General features: G+C 35.2%; 1 protein-coding gene across 1 annotated transcript in view; it reads right to left on the minus strand.

The window, feature by feature from the left end:
- Positions 1–1,140: 1,140 nt before the first annotated feature.
- Positions 1,141–19,168, minus strand: part of IQCB1 (IQ motif containing B1) — a 69,366-nt gene continuing 51,338 nt past the window's right edge. Inside the window, exons 13-15 of the mRNA XM_046001988.1 lie at positions 14,448–14,579; positions 2,616–2,772; positions 1,141–1,741 (exon numbers count right to left, since the gene is read on the minus strand). Of these exons, the coding sequence (XP_045857944.1) occupies positions 1,512–1,741; positions 2,616–2,772; positions 14,448–14,579 (519 nt within the window). The 3' untranslated portion in view covers positions 1,141–1,511. The remainder of the gene's footprint in view (positions 1,742–2,615; positions 2,773–14,447; positions 14,580–19,168) is intronic.

Consider the following 19,168-nt stretch of genomic DNA (forward strand, 5'->3'; position numbering starts at 1 on the left):
ACATTCTCAGTGAAACCAGAACTTCCATCTGATTATCAGAGATGAATTACAGACATTTCTTTCCCAACTATTAATAATAACTACATTAGGATACTAACTAGAATTTTACTAAACTTAATTTTGAAGGACTGGACATTATACTATTTGGTCTTCCAATCCAGAAATACTGGTACTTTCACTCATTTATAAAAAAAAGTACCCTCTAGGTTCCTTACGGTATTGAGTCCATGATTTGTTAATTGTATTAACTTAAAATCCACATTGTTACAAACACAAATAAAAGTAGCTTCTGGAAAAAAAAAAAAAGCAAGCAGGAACTTTTGGTATTAAAACACAATTAAAGATGGAGCACCTGGGTGGCTCACTTGGTTAAGCATCTGCCTTTGGCTCGGCTCATGATCCCATGGTCCTGGGATTGAGTCCAGAATCGGGCTCCCTGCTCATTAGGAAGCCTGTTTCTTCCTCTCCTGCTTCTCCTGCTTGTGTTCCCTCTCTTGCTATCTCTCTCTCCGTCAAATAAATAAATAAAATCTTAAAAAAATTAAAGATAAATAAGAAAAATCAGAAAGTATTAGGTTGGAACCAAATAAGTATATAGGTACCTAGGATCATAACAGAAGTTAAGCATTATATTTAGCTTTTAGATTTATAGTAGATAAGACAAAGGGAACCAATGAGTTGTATAATTCTCACAGTTAACAGAATTTTATCTGAAGGGTTTTTTTCTTGTGCTGAATCCTAGGTTTTTTTATGTTTTTTTTTTTATAAATAAGAAGATATAAAATGAGTTCAACCACTGTTTGATGGGAAATAGTGAAGTACCCTTCAAATGACCATTTCCTTCTCTCCCCTTAATAAAGGCCCAGAGACCTCTGCCTTCAGCTCAGGTCATGGTCCCAGGGTCCTGGGATCGAGCCCCGCATCGGGCTCTCTGCTTGGCAGGGAGCCTGCTTCCTTCTCTCTCTCTGCGTGCCTCTCTGCCTAGTTGTGATTTCTCTCTGTCAAAGAAATAAAAAAAAAAAAAAATTAAAAAAAAAAAAAAAGTCTCTTTCTAAAAAAAAAAAAAAAAATAAAGGCCCAGAGAACCCTTCTTATATTAGTAGAACAATATGAATTCCAGTAACAAATATGAAAAGTTGAAGTAATCCTGACAAGTTTTTGGGAATAATTGTTGAAAATATTTATTTAGAAAACAACTTTAGTAGGAAAACAGCAAAAACAAAACAAATACCACATTTCATTTAAGCGATAGAATGCCACGCTGAGGTTAGTTCCACAATAAAAGCCACACTAATTTGTATGTGTGGCCAGGAATGGTCATGTAGAAAAAGGAAAAGAGAACTGAAATAATGGTAGAACACAACTCTTTGCTTACTGCCTGCAAATCTTATTTGGAGAGGAATCTCTGGAAAACCATGAGTTAGGATAGTTCTAGTCTACTAGTATGCCAGAGGCAGAACCAATATAATCTCCTGTGATAAAGGATTTGTGTCATTTCTCTGGGTAGCTCCCTAAGAGGGTTTGGTTCCACCAATGAATAAAGTTCCTAATTCTATACTAAACTCATCTTTTGGGACATCAATCTCATCTCCTGCTTCTTCCCCAAGCTTCTTCCACCAAGGTGCTTGTATATGCTTCAGGGTGGTAAGATGGGCCTGCTTGGCTTTGGCTGCCACAGGCCTGGATCTACTGAGGAAGAGCTCAGGTTCTTTCCCTTCTGCCTCCTTCAGACTTGGTGCCTCTGTAGTGAACAGAAAATAAACAGGTGAGTAGAAGAGCTCTGCACCATACAAGTAGGAAACTATAGAACTGGAACTCTACTATAGTAGGCAGGGACAGGGTTTCAACTCTGAATCTATTATCACTGCTAGCTATAGATAGCATATGACTATTCACAAGTTGTAGGTGTGGCTGGCAGCAACTGTCCACCCCCCATAATGTGCTTAAAAGAAAATTTAAAAAGATGTAGTTTTTTTTTTTTTTTTTTTCAGATAATTTGAAGAACATGAATTTTTAACATATAGCAGAACCTCACTGCATATATAGGAAGCTCAGTTACAGCCACCTATCTATTGAAAAGTACAAAACTTGAAATTACCATTATTTAGTACCATTACTAAACAGAGGGCTCTGGCCTTCTCGCCTCCATATATACTAAAAGTGTTTCACAGGTGGCCTGAAGCACTGTGGCTTCATGGATGAGATCTCTCCCTAAATGTACCTGTGGTTGTGAGGAGCAGATTAACTTTTGTGAAAGCACTTCATTAAAAATTATAAAATGGCACAGTAACTACTGTCATCAGCTACTTCTAAAATATGATCAAAAGCTTTTAAGACTACACAACAGAATCTGGCTAGTAGGGCTCAGCATGTTTACTGTTGTCTGAGTTGATACCTATGAAGGACAGCAAGGCTGGGAGAAGCAGTTAAAAGGTTATGGGATCTGCATTATTTGAAAAGATCATGTGCTGGCATGTTCTGGATCTAGAAATTTCTGAAGACAAGAGATAGGCTAATAAACCATTAAATGGTATTTTCCTTCTGAAGATTTTGGATGTCACAAAATCTTGCACAGGTTGTTCATTTTAGGAAACAAAAATGGAATGAGCACATACTCATTAACTGTTCAATGTTGGTGCTGATCTGAGCCATCAGAGCCTCCCTGTGCTGCTGGGCTCTCTCTTCGAGGGCCCTGCCCATGAGGTAGTGTTGCAGTTGTTCTTGAGCTTGGGAATGGAGCTCTCTGCTGGTCACATCTGACATCTGAGAGCTCTGGGAACAAAGACAAAATAATTATCACAGAGCACACAAACACACATGTTTTGCCCAACTATTTAGTTGAGATCCAAGAATGCTGAGCTGTCTCTCATCTTATCCATTGAATCTCACAATTGATTTCCACTTTGTACTCTTGTGCAAGCTTTAAATAGCCTTTTAAAAGCAGCTTTACATGAAAATTCAGGGGGTAGTTTCTTCCTGGTATGCTCCTACACCTCACTTCCTCACACACTGGAATTCTGGGAGAAGAGTAAAGACTGAGAGATCATAGTGAAAGCTACAAATGGTTTAGTAAAGATACTGGCCTGGAACAGGAGTAACAAGGCCAATCTCTTATTTCAGAACCCATCTGACAGGCTATGTTACTTTTTATCTCACCACCACTCCTAAACTTATTTAAACCATAATGTTATGATTGCTTCTAGTTTCAGAGAACAAGGGACAGAATAGCCAAAGGACCATATTCCTTTGGCCACACAGCTACTTTAAAGGGAAATTAATAAGTTTAGACAAAAATAAGAAAATTTTAACTCTGAAACTGATAAAGCTTCTGACATCACAGCTTCTCAAATATTCCATGGCTCTGCTCTGGGATGGAGTCCCATTCCAGCTAACATCTTACTTTTCAGCCACAGAATCTTAAACAGCAGCACCTGAGTATGACTAAAGCAGTACTTTTTTAAACAGGAGAATGCATCAAAATCATAAATAATGCATTAAAAAAAGAGAAAGCTCAAAGACCTAAATGTATAAGATAAAACTATAAAACTCTTAGAAGAAAAGATTAGAGAAAAGCTTCATGACATTAGGTTTGGCCATTTCTTGAATATGATACTGAAGGCACAGATACAACAAAAGGAAAACAGACAAATTGAACTTCATTCAAAATTTAAAAAATTCTGTGCATCAAAGGATACTGTGAAAAAAAAAGGAATACTGTGAACAGAGTAAATGGATAACACACAATGGGAGAAAATCTTTGCAAATCCCATATCTGAAAAAGATTAATATCCAGAATATATAAATAACTCCTAAAACTCAGTAATCAAAAAAACCCAAACAACCTGATTAAAAAAAAAGAACTTTAATGGACATTTCTCCGAAGAAGGTAATACACTATATGTAAACTAAGTTGAATGTAAATTAAAAAAGAAGATATTCAAAAGGCTAATAAAGATGCTCAAAATCACCAATCATTAGGGAAATACAAATCTATTCACAATGATATAACACTACACACCCCTTAGGATGTGAAAATAACAAAAGACAAGGAGGTGGAGAAATTGGAACCCCGTGCACTGCTTGTGGGAAAGTAAAGTGGTTCAGTGCTTTGGAAAATAGTATGGAGGTTCCTCAAAAAACCAGAAATAGAATTACTGTATGATTTAGCAATTCCACTTCTTGGTATATGGCCCCCAAAATCCTAACAGTGACATGAATAGATATTTATACATCCATATTCAAGGCAACATTATTCACAACAGCCAAAAGGTGGAAGCCATCTAAGTGTCTGTCCATCAATAGATGAATGGATAAACAAAATGGTGTATATACTTACAATGGAATTATTATCCAACCTTAAAAAATTCTAACATACGATGTGGATGAACTTTGGGGACATCAGACTAAATGAAATAAGTCAGTCACAAAAGGATAAATAATGTCTGATTTCACTCATATGAGATACTCAGCACAGTCTAATTTATAAATACAGAAAGGAGAATAGCGGCTTCCTAGAGTTGGTGGGCGGGAAGAATGGGAAATTCGTGGTTAATGGGTATGAATTTCAGTTTTGCAAAGTGAAAAACGTTTTGAAGATGAATGGTGGTGATGGTTAGTAAATGAATTAAATTCCAGTGAACTACACACTTAAAATGATTAAAATAGTAATTTTTATGTTTTATATATTTTACAATTAAAATAAATAAATTCAAAGAACAGAACATGAGGCCACCAAACTTACTGATTCAGAATTTCTTGATGTACATGTGTGTGGCCTGAGTATGTTATTTTTATAAAAAGGATTAGATTTATAACTCTAACATTTCTAAAGCAATACCATCTTCTCTATAGACCTTAGAAACCAATGATCCATTTGTTGGGAAAAAGACCTTTTCCCCCCACATTTAGGTTAAATAAAATTTTTTTTTAACATATGGCTTTATTGAGATAAAACTGAAACAGAATAAACTATAATTATCAAAACTGTACAACTTGATAAGCTTTGACCTATGTAAACATTTGTGCAAACAATTACCACAATCAGGATAATGAACATGTATCACCACCAGAAGTCTCACTGCCCTTTTATAATCCTTCAGTCCTCATTCTCCTATCTCCAAGCAACCCCTGACTTTCTGTTACTCTATAGATTAGTTTACATTCTTATAGTTCATATAAATTGAATAATACAAGTATATATTGCCTGGTTTCTTTCATGTAGCGTAATTACCTTGAGATTCATCTATGTTGCTGTGTGTATCAATGATTCATTCCTTTATATTGTGGGTTAGTATTCCATTGCATGGATATACCACAACTTGTTTATCTTTTTTTTTTTTTTTTTAGTGATTGATCTAATGTTTATTTTTTTTTCATTTTATTTATTTTTTTCAGCGTAACAGTATTCATTGTTTTTGCACAACACCCAGTGCTCCATGCAAAACGTGCCCTCCCTATTACCCACCACCTGTTCCCCCAACCTCCCACCCCTGACCCTTCAAAACCCTCAGGTTGTTTTTCAGAGTCCATAGTCTCTTATGGTTCGCCTCCCCTCCCCAATGTCCATAGCCCCCTCCTCCTCTCCCAATCCCACCTCCCCCCAGCAACCCCCAGTTTGTTTTGTGAGATTGAGTCATTTATGGTTTGTCTCCCTCCCAATCCCATCTTGTTTCATTTATTCTTCTCCTATCCCCCTAACCCCCCATGTTGCTTCTCCATGTCCTCATATCAGGGAGATCATATGATAGTTGTCTTTCTCCGATTGACTTATTTCACTAAGCATGACACCCTCTAGTTCCATCCACGTCGTTGCAAATGGCAAGATTTCATTTCTTTTGATGGCTGCATAGTATTCCATTGTGTATATATACCCTAAAGATACAAACATAGTGATACGAAGGGGCACGTGTACCCGAATGTTTATAGCAGCAATGTCTACAATAGCCAAACTATGGAAAGAACCTAGATGTCCATCAACAGATGAATGGATAAAGAAGATGTGTTTATCTATCTTTTGATGGATGCTTGGGTTATTTCTAGTTTTTGGCTATGAGCATTCATGTACAAATGCTTATATGGACATATATTTCTTTTCCTCATGGATAAATATTTAAGAGTGGGATAGCTGAATCACATGACAGATACATGCTTAACTTTTTAAGAAGCTGACAAACTGTTTCCAAATGGGTTGCACTATTTTACATTCCCATCAGCAGTATATGAGAGAGGTACAGTTCCTCCACACACTTGCCAACCTTTGATATGGCCAGCTTTTTAGACATCTTAACAGCTGGAGAAGGTTCTTACTGTGGTTTAAGTTTTTATTTCCTTTATTGACCAATGATGTATCTTTTCATGTATTTGCCACATCTTTTGGTGAAGCATCTGTTCAAATCTTTTACTCATTAAAAAAATTGTTTTGCTTTATTTTCTTATTGCTGAGTTTTGAGAATTTGTTCTATATTCTGGATTCTAGTCCTTTACCAGATACATGCTTGGCAAATATATTTTCTCCAAGGTTTTTTTAATTGTATTACAGTGTCTTTTGAAGTTTAAAATTTTGATGAAATCTAATTTATCAATTTTTCATTTATAGATTATGCTATTATTATATTTAACTTCTGCCCAAAAGCCATGATGTTTCTCTAATGTTTTCTTCTAAAATTTATAGATTATGCTATTGTTGTATTTTATTTTTTGCCCAAAGGTCATGATGTTTCTCTAATGTTTTCTTCTAAAAGTTTTATATAGTTTTAGATTTTCCATTGAAGTCTATGATCCATTTTAAGTTTTATATATAATATGGAGATCCCAGTTCATTTTTTTTAAACATATGGATATCCAGTTTCTCCACACATTAACTGTGTACCTCCGTCAATAATCAGTTGGCCATGTATGTGGGTTTACATTTGGATTTGGTTTTGTTTCATTGATATATTTTTTTAAATCTTCACATCAATACCACTGTTTTGCCTACTATAGCTGTATAGTTAATGAAATCAGGTAGCGGTAGCCTTCAATTTTGTTCTTTTTTGTAATCATTTTACCTTTTCTAGGCCCTTTGCATTTCCATACAAATTTTATACTCTGCATCGATTTCTACTAAAAAAAAAACCAAAACTGCTGGGTATTTACCCTAAAGATATAAATGTAGTAATCCAAAGGGACACCTGCAACCCAATGTTTATAGTGGCAATGTCCACAATAGCCAAACTATGGAAAGAACCCAGATGTCCACCAACAGATGAATGGATAAAGAAGATGTGGTGTATATATACACAATTGAATATTATGCAGCCATCAAAAAATGAAACCTTGCCATTTGCAATGACATGGATGGAACAGAGGGTATTATGCTAAGCAAAATAAATCAATCAGAGAAAGACAATTATCATGTGATCTCACTGATATGTGGAATTTGAGAAACAAGGCAGAGGATCATAGGGGAAAAGAGAAAAAGATGAAATAAGACAAAACCAGAGAGGAAGACAAAGCATAAGAGACTCTTAATCTCAGGAAATGAACTGAGGGTTGCTGGAGTAGAGGAGGGTGGAAGGGGTGGGGTGGCTGGATGATGGACACTGGGGAGGGTATGTGTTATAGTGAGTGCTGTGTGTTGTGTAAGAGTGATGAACCACAGACCTGTACCCCTGAAACAAGTAATACATTATATGTTAATAATAATAAAAAAAAAGACAGAAAGAAAAAAAACCCAAAACCTGCTGGGATTCTGATTGTACTGGGTGATATCCTGTCTTGTTCCCGATTTTAGGAAAGATGCATCCAGTCTTTCATCATTGTCAGCTGTAGATATTTTTTTGACATGGAGGTAGTTTCCTTCTATTCCTACTTTGATGAGATTTATTTGCATGTATTTATATGATGATATTGTTTTTCTTAGTCTGTTGATATGGTGAATTACATTAATTGATTTTCGAAGGTTAAAATAGTTCTGTATCCCTGAGATAAACCCATGATGTATTAACTTTTTAATATATTACTAATTCAACTTACTATAATTTTGTTTAAAATTCTTTCATCTATGCATGAAAAATATTATTCTGAAATTCTTTGCTTGTCATGTTTCTGGTTATGGTGTCAGAGTAATGTTGGTCTTATAAAATGAGCTGAGAAGTATTTCCTCCCCTTCAATTTGATAGATTTTATATAAAATTGGCATTATTTCCTCCTTAAATTCACCATAGAAGCAATCTAGTCCTGGAGTTTTCCTGAGGAAAGGTTTTTAACAATTTGTTACCTTTGTAGATATGGGGCTATTCATTTTATCTCTTTCTCTTGGGTAAGCTTAGGTAATTCTATCTTTAAAGGAATTTATTTCATGAGACTTATCAAGTTTATTGGCATATAAAGTTATTATAATATTCCCTTATTATCCTTGAACATCTGTAGTGTCTACAAGGAAGTCAACGTTCTTATCCCTGACAGTGGTAATTTGTATCTCTTCTTTTTCCTGATTAGTCTGGCTACAAATTTATCAATTTTATTGATCCTCTCAAATAGCTAAGTTTTACTAATTTTTTCTATTGTCTTTATTTCCTATTTTGTTAATTTTACTCTAATCTTTATTATTTCCTTTCTTCAATTTACTTTGGGTTTAACTTGTTCTTTTACTAATTACTTATCACCTGAGGTCTTTGATTTGAGCCTTCTTTTAATATAGATGTTCAGCAACATAAATTTCCCTCCAAATACTGCTTTAGGGAAATCCACAAGTTCTGAAATGTGCTTCTATTCAGTTTGAAATACTTTTTAATTTCTCCTTTTATTTCTTCTTTGATCCTTTCTTATTTAGAAGTATGTTGTTTAGTTTCCAAATTTTGGGGGATGCTATATCTAGAGATCTTTCTGTAATTAATTTCAAACTTAATTTCATTACAGTCAGAGAACTTATTTGTACGATTTCAGCCTTTTTTAGTTTATTGACTTGTTTTATAGCACTGAACATGGTCTACCTTGATAAATATTCTGTGTGCACATGAGAAAAATGCTTATTTTGTTGTTATTCCATGGAGCATTCTAAAAGTGTCAGTCAGGTCAAGGTGTTTAATAGTGTCGTTCAAGTCTACTATATTCTTATTGCCTTTCTGCCTATTTATTGCATAAGCTGTTAAGATATGGGTATTGGAATCTCCAACTATAACTGTGTTTTCTCTTTCATCATAATTCTATCAGTTGTTGCTTCATGTATTTTATTGTGACAAAATATATATACAATTTGTCATGTTAACCATTCTTAAGTGTATGGTTCAGTGACATTAAATACATTCACATTGCTGTGCAACCATTTCTATGATCATCTCCAAAAATTTTTCATCTTTCCAAACTGAAGTTCCATACCATTTAAACACTAACTCCCATTCTCCCACCCCGAGCTCCTGAAAACCACAATTCTGTTTTCAGTCTCTATTCTAGGTACCTCATCTAAGTAGAATCATACAATATTTGTTCTTTTGTGTCTGGTTTATTTCCCTTAGCATAATGCCTTCAAGGTTCATCCATGTTGTCTTCATGTATTTTAAAGATCTGTTTTTAGGTGCATAAACATTTACGATTTTTATGTCCTTTTGATTGAACCCTTTATCGTTTATCAGAAATTGTTTTCTCTACTTCTGGTAACAGTCTGCTAATAGTGGTCTGACATCTACTTTGATATTAAAATAGTCATTCCAGAATTCTTTTCACTTATGTTTGTACATTTTGTTCTACTCTTTATATTTCTTCATATTTAAAGTGTGCTTCTTGTAGTCAACATATAATCAAGTCTTAACTTTTTTATTTAATCTGACAATCTCTGCTTTTTAATTGGGGGTATTCAGACCACTTACATTTATTGTAATTATTGATAATGGTCCTACCAATGGTAATATTTGTTTTTCATTTTCCCCATCACTTTCCTTAGATTTCCTCTTTTCTGCCTTCTCTTCCTTCTCTTTGATTAATCAATTATATTTTATTATTCAATTTCATCTCTTTTATAGGTTTATTACCTGTACCTTTTGTTTTTTAATTATATTGGTAGCTTTAGGATTCATAGTACACATTTTTAACTTATCAATCTATTTTCAAGTAATGTCATCTCACTTCATATATAGGAAAAAATGTTTCTATAGTATACATCTATTTCTCTCCCTCTGGCTTTTATACTATTGTAGCTGAGTTATTATTGTAGCTATATATGTTACAAACACCATTAAACATTGCTATTATTTTTGTTTCCAACAACAACCAAACTAAAATCAACTATTTTTGAAAATGAGGTTTGTATTTTTAAATATGTTACAAACACCATTAAATACTGCTATTATTTTTGTTTCCAACAAGGACCAAATTAAAATCAACTATTTTTGAAAATGAAGTTTAACTGAGATACAGCTACACGTATTTGTTTACATATTCTCTAACTCTTTAAGCTACAACTACAGAGATGAGTGATTGCAATAAAGGTTATAACATCTACAAAACTGGAAATATTTACTCTCTATATGCATTACAGAACACTTGATATTTTGGTTTAAAGAATCAGTTATATTTTATAAAGATTTAAATGATGAGGAAAAAGCCATATATTTACCCATGTTGTTACCATATCTAGTGTTCTTAATTTGGGACATCCAGTGGCATCATTTTTTTTTTTAAAGATTTTATTTACTTGGCAGACAGAGATCACAAGTAGGCAGAGAGGCAGGCAGAGAAAAAGAGAGGAGGAAGCAGGCTGTCCGCAGAGCAGAGAGCCCGATGCAGGGCTCGATCCCAGAACCCTGGGATCATGACCTGAGCCGAAGGCAGAGGCTTTAACCCACTGAGCCACCCAGGCGCCCTTCTAGTATCATTTTTGAGAAAAATCTTAAATCCTTTAATAAGTTAAAGGATATACTATTTTTTTTTAAAAACACTGATTTCTTGAAGATTTTTTTTTTTTTTTTTTTTTTTTTAATTTGACTGAGAGAGAGATCACAAGTAGGCAGAGAAGCAGGCAGAGAGAGAGGAGGAAGCAGGCTCTCTGCTCCCTGCGGAGCAGAGAGCCCGATGTGGGGCTCGATCCCAGGACTCTGGGATCATGACCTGAGCCGAAGGCAGCGGCTTAATCCACTGAGCCACCCAGGAGCCTCTAAAGGATATACTATTTCTGGTAGTTTGAATATGCTGGTGACATAGTAGTTCATTATTTATTGTCCAAAAAAGTTATTTTTTTGCCTTAATTTTTTTGTCTTAATTTTGTCTTTGTTGTAAAATAATTTTTCAAGGTAAAGCATTCTGCATTAATAGATTTTTTTCCTTCAAAATTGTAAAGATGTCTTCATACCTGCACTGTTCCTCCTGAGAAATTTGTCATCTCTATCTCTGTCTTTACATAATATTTTTGTTTTTCTATTTTTAATATTTTTACTTTATTACTGATATGAGGACTCTGATTATCATTTGCCTTGGCATAGGGTTTTTTTCATGTGCCTGTGCCTTCATTGGGCTTGGGGGTAAATTTATAGTTTGGAAAGTTTTGGGGCATGATTTTTTCTCCCCATCTTCTTTAGAAACTCCAATTATTCATTTATTTGGCCACTTGAAGTCTCATAGATCACTAATGTTCTTTTCAATTAAAATTTTTTTTCTCTTTGTGTCTCATTTTATATAATATATACTACTATACCTTTGACTGTATTAATATTTTATTCATCACTATCTAATCTGCTACTAATGATCTAGGGCATTTTTCATATCAAACACTGAAATTTTCATCTCTGGAAGTTTGATTTGGGTATTTGATTTGATTTGATATTTTGAGTTGGGTATTTTTGATATCTTCCACATCCCTACTTAAAATTTGAATACATGAACAATGTCCTTCTCTGTAATTCTAACATTTGTGTAGTCTCCAGATAGGTTTAAGTATCTTCCTCATCATGGATCATGTCTTCCTGTCTCTATATATGCCTGTTAGTCTTTAATTGGCTGCAAGACACAGTAACTTTTACCTTGCTGAGTCTTTTTCTGGGATGTGGTTAAATTACATAATTTTTTTTTTTTTTTAATCTTTCTGGCTCTTACTTTTATGATTTGTTTAAGCAGAATGCATCAGTCCACACTATTGACTTTCTACTACTACGGCAAGACCTTCCTAAGTACTCTTCTGATGCCCTGTGAATTAAGTTTTTCCAGTCTGGTGATGGGAGCATGTGCTATTCTTGGACCTGTGTTGAATACCAGGCATTGTTCCCTCTTATCTTTGAAGATGACTGTTCCCTTGGTCTTAGGTAGTTTTCTTACATACATGTGGTAATCAGACTCCTGAAATATATTCAGGGGGAATATTCTGCAGATATCCGGGGTGCTCTTTGTAGATCTTTTCACTCTGTACTCTGTCCTAGAAATCTAGCTGCCTTGTTCTCAGATTCTCAGTTCTATATCCTCAGCACGGGGATCCCAAAGGTCTCCTCCCCTTCCCTCCTTCTTGTGTTGTGACCTAGAAACTCTCTCGGGCAATAAGTGAGGGCCGTCATAAGGAACACTTTGTTCCCTCTCAAGAATTACTAACCTTCTTTGTTTGATGTCCATGGTCTTAAAAGTTGTTATTTCATGTATTTTATCTTTTTTGTTTCCCAGTTGTTTCAGGCAGAAAGTAAATCCAGCCCCCTTTACTCCATCTTCCCTCTTAGGAATTACTAACTTTCATTGTCTGATATCCATGTTCTTAAAAACCATTGTTTCATGTATTTTATCATTTTTTTCCGCAGTTGTTTCAGGCAGGAAGTAAAATTCAGTGTCTGTTTCTCCATCTTGGCTAGAAGTAGAAGTCAGAACTTTTTTCTAGTCTATCTCTATGTGGTAACCACAGAAGGCCTGACTTAAAAGGGCAGGCTTGTCATATTTTTCTTCACAGGCTTACATTAGTTTGTGGGTTCTTAAATTCAGATTAGCAGGAGGGAAACATAGGAGGCCTTATTCAGGCCTCTTCAATGGGACCTTGTTGTTCAATTCTGCTCTGTGTTGCAGTGCTTATCTATCAGACACATGTTCAGCTATAATATATTAGTAGTACTCTAATTTCCATTTATATAGGTTTTTTTCTGGGTTTTGGGGGGGTTGTTTGTTTGCATAAAGCTCTCTAGTTTTGGGAGCTCTGCAAGAATGAAACAGTGATTTATAGGACTACCTAACATTACTTAAACTCCAACATTAGTCACCCAGAACCTTCAGATTTTGGAGACAGAGTCAGAGAGAAAGTGTATATGTGGGGAGGCGGGGCCACGGAGGAGGCAGAGAGAGAATCCAGAGACAAACAGTAGAAGTACAAGAAAATGGATGTTAAAAGTACTGAATGGCACTTTTATTTTTATTTTTCTTTAAAGATTTTATTTATTTATTTGACAGACAGAGATCACAAATAGGCAGAGAGAGACAGGAAGAGAAGCAGGCCTCCTGCTGAGCAGAGAGCCCGATGCGGGGCTCGATCCCAGGACTCTGGGATCATGACCTGAGCCGAAAGCAGAGGCTTTAACCCACTGAGCCACCCAGGTGCCCCCGAATGGCACTTTTATGAGTGGTTAGTTCAAATGAGGGCAGTAAGAATTCTGAATGGCTGAAATGTATAAACTCCTAACTTTACCCATAATATTACTGAGGTGTGGAAGTGTGGAAAAGCATCAAGAGAAAAGTGGAGATAACTGGAAGAAATACAGGTTATTAAAATTAATGACAGGGTGGTGAGTTACGCTAAAAGCAGAAAGCAAAATGATCTTCGAAGACATTTAGGAGCATACAACCAAGCCCACGTAGGGCTATGCACTCAGCAAGGAATCTGCTTCTCTCCCTCCCCGTCTGCCTACACCCCAATACCCCACGTGCAATCTATTAAACAGGTGGATAAATCTTAAAAAAAAAAAAAAAGAACAGAAGGGAGAAGCAAATAATACCTGATCTGTAGTACTGCGATCATAGAAAGTAAAAGATATGGACATTTCTATTGGAGAAAGGTGTTAGCAGTATTACAGTGATAAAAGCGTTAAGAGGCAAATAGTCAAATGTTTTATAATATTACCTACTGGGGTTTCACTAATGGTTTCATTAATAGCAGATGTCAATTCCCACATATACATTTCATGTGTTTGGGTATACACATTAACAATGAATATTTACTGATTAGAAGCTATATATACTTTTTGTGGAAGCTTCAAAACAGTCAATAGTTTTACATACTATTGGAAAAAAGCAATGACCATGTCTTGCTTATACACTGTAGGAAATAACTGATTTGAAGCATTCTCCTTCCCTACTGACTATACTATGGCCCATAAAATTATAAAAGATTCCAAATCTCTTAACTCTATGGTAAAGCCACTGTATTACTTTATATCAATAGAAACACACAAACACATGAATATCGTGCACTGGAAAAATATCACACTGATATCATGGCACAGAAGCCTACATACCGGATGTCTTCTGAGATAGTCATCCACTTTTTGCTTCAGTTCAACTCTGCGTGCATCAGTGAGATCTTGAAGTCCTTGCCAAGGAGCAAATAACTTCTTTTTCTTACGACACTTCTCTAGGAATTTAAGAGTCTGGGGCAAAAAGAAGATTTGTGATTTTTAATTCCTGACTAATAGAACTATTTTCTTCTACAACATATGGTAACAACATTATAACAGTTGTTAACTCTGAGTGTGCATAGGGAGAAGGATGGGACTGTGACAGGAGTGAAGGAGGACAATGACTTTTTAATGATATTCTTTTGTAGTGTTTTAATATTTCACAAGGATATATTCATGTATTGTTTTATGGAAAGCAAAAAAGAGGAAAAAAATAGGAAGTGAGCTCTTCTCTCAATTCTAGCTCCTTATAAACTGTATGATTTGGGGCATAGTATTATAGTAAGCAAAAAAGAGAAAAAAACTGAAAATAAGTTCTTGTCTCAATATTCGTCCCTTATAAACTGTGTATGATTTTGGGTGAGTCACTTGATCTCCACGGGATGGATTCCTATGTCTAGAGAAAACACAAACCGCAATTCTACTTAGATTAGAAAAATGTGAGGATCCAAGGGACAGTATGTAAGAAAAAGCTTAGTAAATGAGAAGATATTATATAATTGTAAAGTATGGGCAACCGATGAATGTAGTTTCTGATACTTCTTCCTCATGTCTTTCAGAAAGAACTCCTAATAAAAGAAGTCTTGAAACAGGCAAGATTTGGAGAAAATTTGAAATTATTCTGCCAATTGTTTTTCATTCTTCTCCCTTCCTTATAATTTTTTTTTCATCAAAGTCATATTTCACATCACTTTAAGGAAGAGGTTGGAAAATTTATGGCCCATGACCAAATTCAACCTGCTACCTATTTTTATATGGCTTAAGTGTTAAGAATGATTTTGTACTTTTATGGTTAAAAAGTTCAAAAAGGAAATGAATATACTGTGACGTGAAAATTATATGAAATTCAAAATTCAGTGTCTACAAATAACATATTATTAATGTTTCACGCTTGTGTATTGCCTACAGTTTCCTTTGGGCTACAACCATAGAGCTGAAAAATTTCAATAGACTACATGGCTCACAAAGTGTAAAATATTTTACTATACAGCGTTTTCCAGAAAAAAATTCATTGATGTAATTCTATTGTTTAAAGTGTCAGTTTTTTGGGGCCCCTGGGTGGCTCAGTCAGTTTAGCGGCTGCCTTCGACTCGGGTCATGATTCCAGAGTCCTGGGATTGAGTCCCACATCGGGCTCCTGGTTCAGTGGGAAGCCTGCTTCTCCCTCTCCCACTCCCCCTGCTTGTGTTCCCTCTCTCGCTTCTCTCTCTCTGTGTCAAATAAATATGTAAAATCTTAAAAAAAAATTTTTAATAAAATAAAGTTTCAGTTTTTAAAGTTTTACCAAAAAACCCCAGAATTCTCTGGCCCCTCCCTCAAAGACAACTTTAACTCTTTCAGGTTTTTCTTTTGATGTGTATAGGTATTATCTATTGACTTTCTTGTATAAAGTTATACAAGACTCTCTTTTACTGCATGCCCTCCCACATACTTTCTGTATCCCCAAACATCCAATATTATTACAAATTTAGTTAAATCAATGTTCAGTGTTTACATAATTATGACTACATACAGGCCATTCAATTTTGAACCATATAGCATATGATTTACATTTCCTTTCTTGCACATTTTTTATTTTCTCTAGAATTAATAAGACTGTTGTTTTCCTGTGCTTACTTTTCTATGCACTTATCACTGATTATGTATCTAAACTGTCCTAATGCTTAATACATTAAAATACATCAGACATTCTATGAAATTTATTTTCTTAGACATACATCTTCTGGAGCTTTCTGGCCTGCTGAAATCTGGACTGACTCATCTTTATGCCTGACACATAGGTATCATCCTGAGATCCCTATTCACCAGCATTTAGATGACTACTTTTCATCTTTCCTTTAATTTTCCTATATTCCACATTGTCCTTTTTTTCTTGGGTTACTTTTTCTTTTTAAAGACTTTGTGACACATGAAAATGTCTTTAGTCTATCCTTACCTTAAACCAGTGGTTGCATGTAGAATTCTAGTTGGAAATCATTTTCCCTCAAATATGTAACAGCCTTACCCCAATACATTTTAGCTTCCAATATTGCTACTGAGAAGTATATGTGTCACCAATGTATTTCATAGTAATGTACAATAAATGTGGGTGTGTTTCTATCCTTACATTAAACATTCAGCCAGTCCTTTTAACCTAAAACTCATAACGTTCAGTTCTGGGAAATGTTGAATTATTTTATTTCCTCTCAGGTTTTTTTCTGTTCCTTGTCTCAAATGTTTGAATGTTTGACCTCCTGGGCTGGTTATCTTTTCTTTTGCCCTGCTCTCTGGATTTCCCAAACTTTTCCACCCTAGTTCTTTTATTACATCTTTCATTTTTTCTTCTGCCAATGTTTATTCTATTTGTTTCCTTTTATATAGCATCTTGGTTTTGTTTCATGCATTATCCTCTCTTAGTTCTGAGGAAATAATAGATTTTATAAAAAGTTTCCTATCTCTGGAATGTTTCTATTTCCACCAAGTAGTTTTATTCTGTTTCTTCTGGGCTCAGCTTTTCTCAGATATCCAATGATACTTTGAACTAATATTTAAAAGTAAGCTCTAAGGTATTTAGAAATTCTGGGCAGGTGGGTAAGGTTTTTCTACAATACTTCAATACAGAACTACTGAACTGAATTGTTTTTTTGAAGTACCCCATTGTGAGTGTACTTATAACATTCTTCTCAGATTTCTCAAAGAAAATACTCTCAACCTACTGTTTGCAGGAGATAAGCCCAGCTGACAGCACACTGGGACCTATGGGGACAGGGGGCTAGAACAACAGGGCTGGAGGTCTTCTCACTCAGTTTATAAAATTTCCCTAATACCCCTATTTTAGTATGTTACTAGAGCCTTCAACTGTGCTTGCATCTTCCTGTTGAGAGACCCTCTCCTTTCCTTGTATTCTTCCCTTCACCTGATTCTTCTTCCTTGTTTCTCTTTCTCTCTCTCCTCTACCTCCTGCTTTTAGCACCACCTTTGGCTTATCATGCTATGCTGTGAACTTCAGAATTAAGGTACCAGAACAGAGGAATCTTTGTCTCTGTATCAAAAAAGCCCACCTGGGCCTTTACTTCATTCTTTGTCATTTCAGAAGTCTCTAAAATTAAATTCCTCTCCCCATTTTTAATATTCTTAACTGTTAATGGTTTGTTTTACTAATGTTTTTGTGGTCTATGATGGATATGTATAATAATGCGATAATACTTTTCTGCTATAATAAAGTAGCAAGAATTGCCATCATTCTGGCCCTAGAGATTAGACACCAGCAACAATCACCTTCCCTCTGACCTTAAGAGATGAGAAAGCAAGAGAAGAAAATCCTGAAGCATTAAAAGGGAAAAGGCAGGGCACCTGGGTGGCTCAGTGGGTTAAGCCGCTGCCTTCGGCTCAGGTCATGATCTCAGGGTCCTGGGATCGAGTCCCGCATGAGGCTCTCTGCTCAGCAGGGAGCCTGCTTCCTTCTCTCTCTCTCTGCCTGCCTCTCTGCCTACTTGTGATCTCTCTCTGTCAAATAAATAAATAAAATCTTAAAAAAAAAAAAAAAGGGAAAATGCAGCCAATTCTTCAAATCTACTTTCAACACTATGCCACCACAGAGAACTCCAAGTTGTCTATGCTAAGGATGTATAATTTGAAATTAGCAAGTTTACAAAGGGTTTTTTTTTTTTTTCCAATTTCTAACTACATGAGGAAAAAAATGCCTCTGCTTTTGCACAAAATAAGGGAGGGAGAAAGGTAAACAACAGTTTTCATCTTTGTTCCAGTTTCCTGCCAAAAATACTAAAAACTAATTCCTTCTTTTTGTTTTTTTTTTTTAATTTTTTCAGCGTAACAGTATTCATTGTTTTTGCACAACACCCAGTCCTCCATGCAAAACGTGCCCTCCCTATTACCCACCACCTGTTCCCCCAACCTCCCACCCCTGACCCTTCAAAACCCTCAGGTTGTATTTCAGAGTCCATAGTCTCTTATAAAACCAGTTCCTTCTAAGGGACAAGTTCAATGAAATGATATTCCTACTACTTTCACTGAAACTAATTTATTATTCCTTTTTCTTTCTCACCAAGATCAATTGCAGTACAAAAAAGAAATATAATGGAAGTTACATGTGTAATTTTAAATTTCCTAGTAGCCACATAAAAAAGGCAAAAACAGGTGAAATTAATATTTTGCATATACTGGGTTAGATAAATACATTATAACTCAATATATGTAAATACATGTAAATTATTCAACATGTATTCAATATGAAAAATAATAATAAAGTATTCCACACTCCCATATTAAGTCTTCAAAATGTGGTGGGCATTTCACATAGCACATTTCAATTTCGACTAGCTACACATCAAGTACTCAAGTAGTCACATACAGTTAGTGGGTACTGTATTGGACACAGTCTATATGCAGGTCTATAGTATGTCTTAGAAACGGATGCTTCAAATGTAGCAAAATGTGTCATTTACTGACCACTGATTGCCTTATTTCAATTTTTTCTACTATTTTCATTTTTCTTCCCCCTCTATACTTCATTAATTTTTGTTTCTCTTTTCCCTCTTTGAAAGAAATCTTCTTCTTACCTT

Source organism: Meles meles, chromosome 4, assembly GCF_922984935.1.
Source record: "Meles meles chromosome 4, mMelMel3.1 paternal haplotype, whole genome shotgun sequence".
In the NCBI taxonomy this organism is placed as follows: Eukaryota; Metazoa; Chordata; class Mammalia; order Carnivora; family Mustelidae; genus Meles; species Meles meles.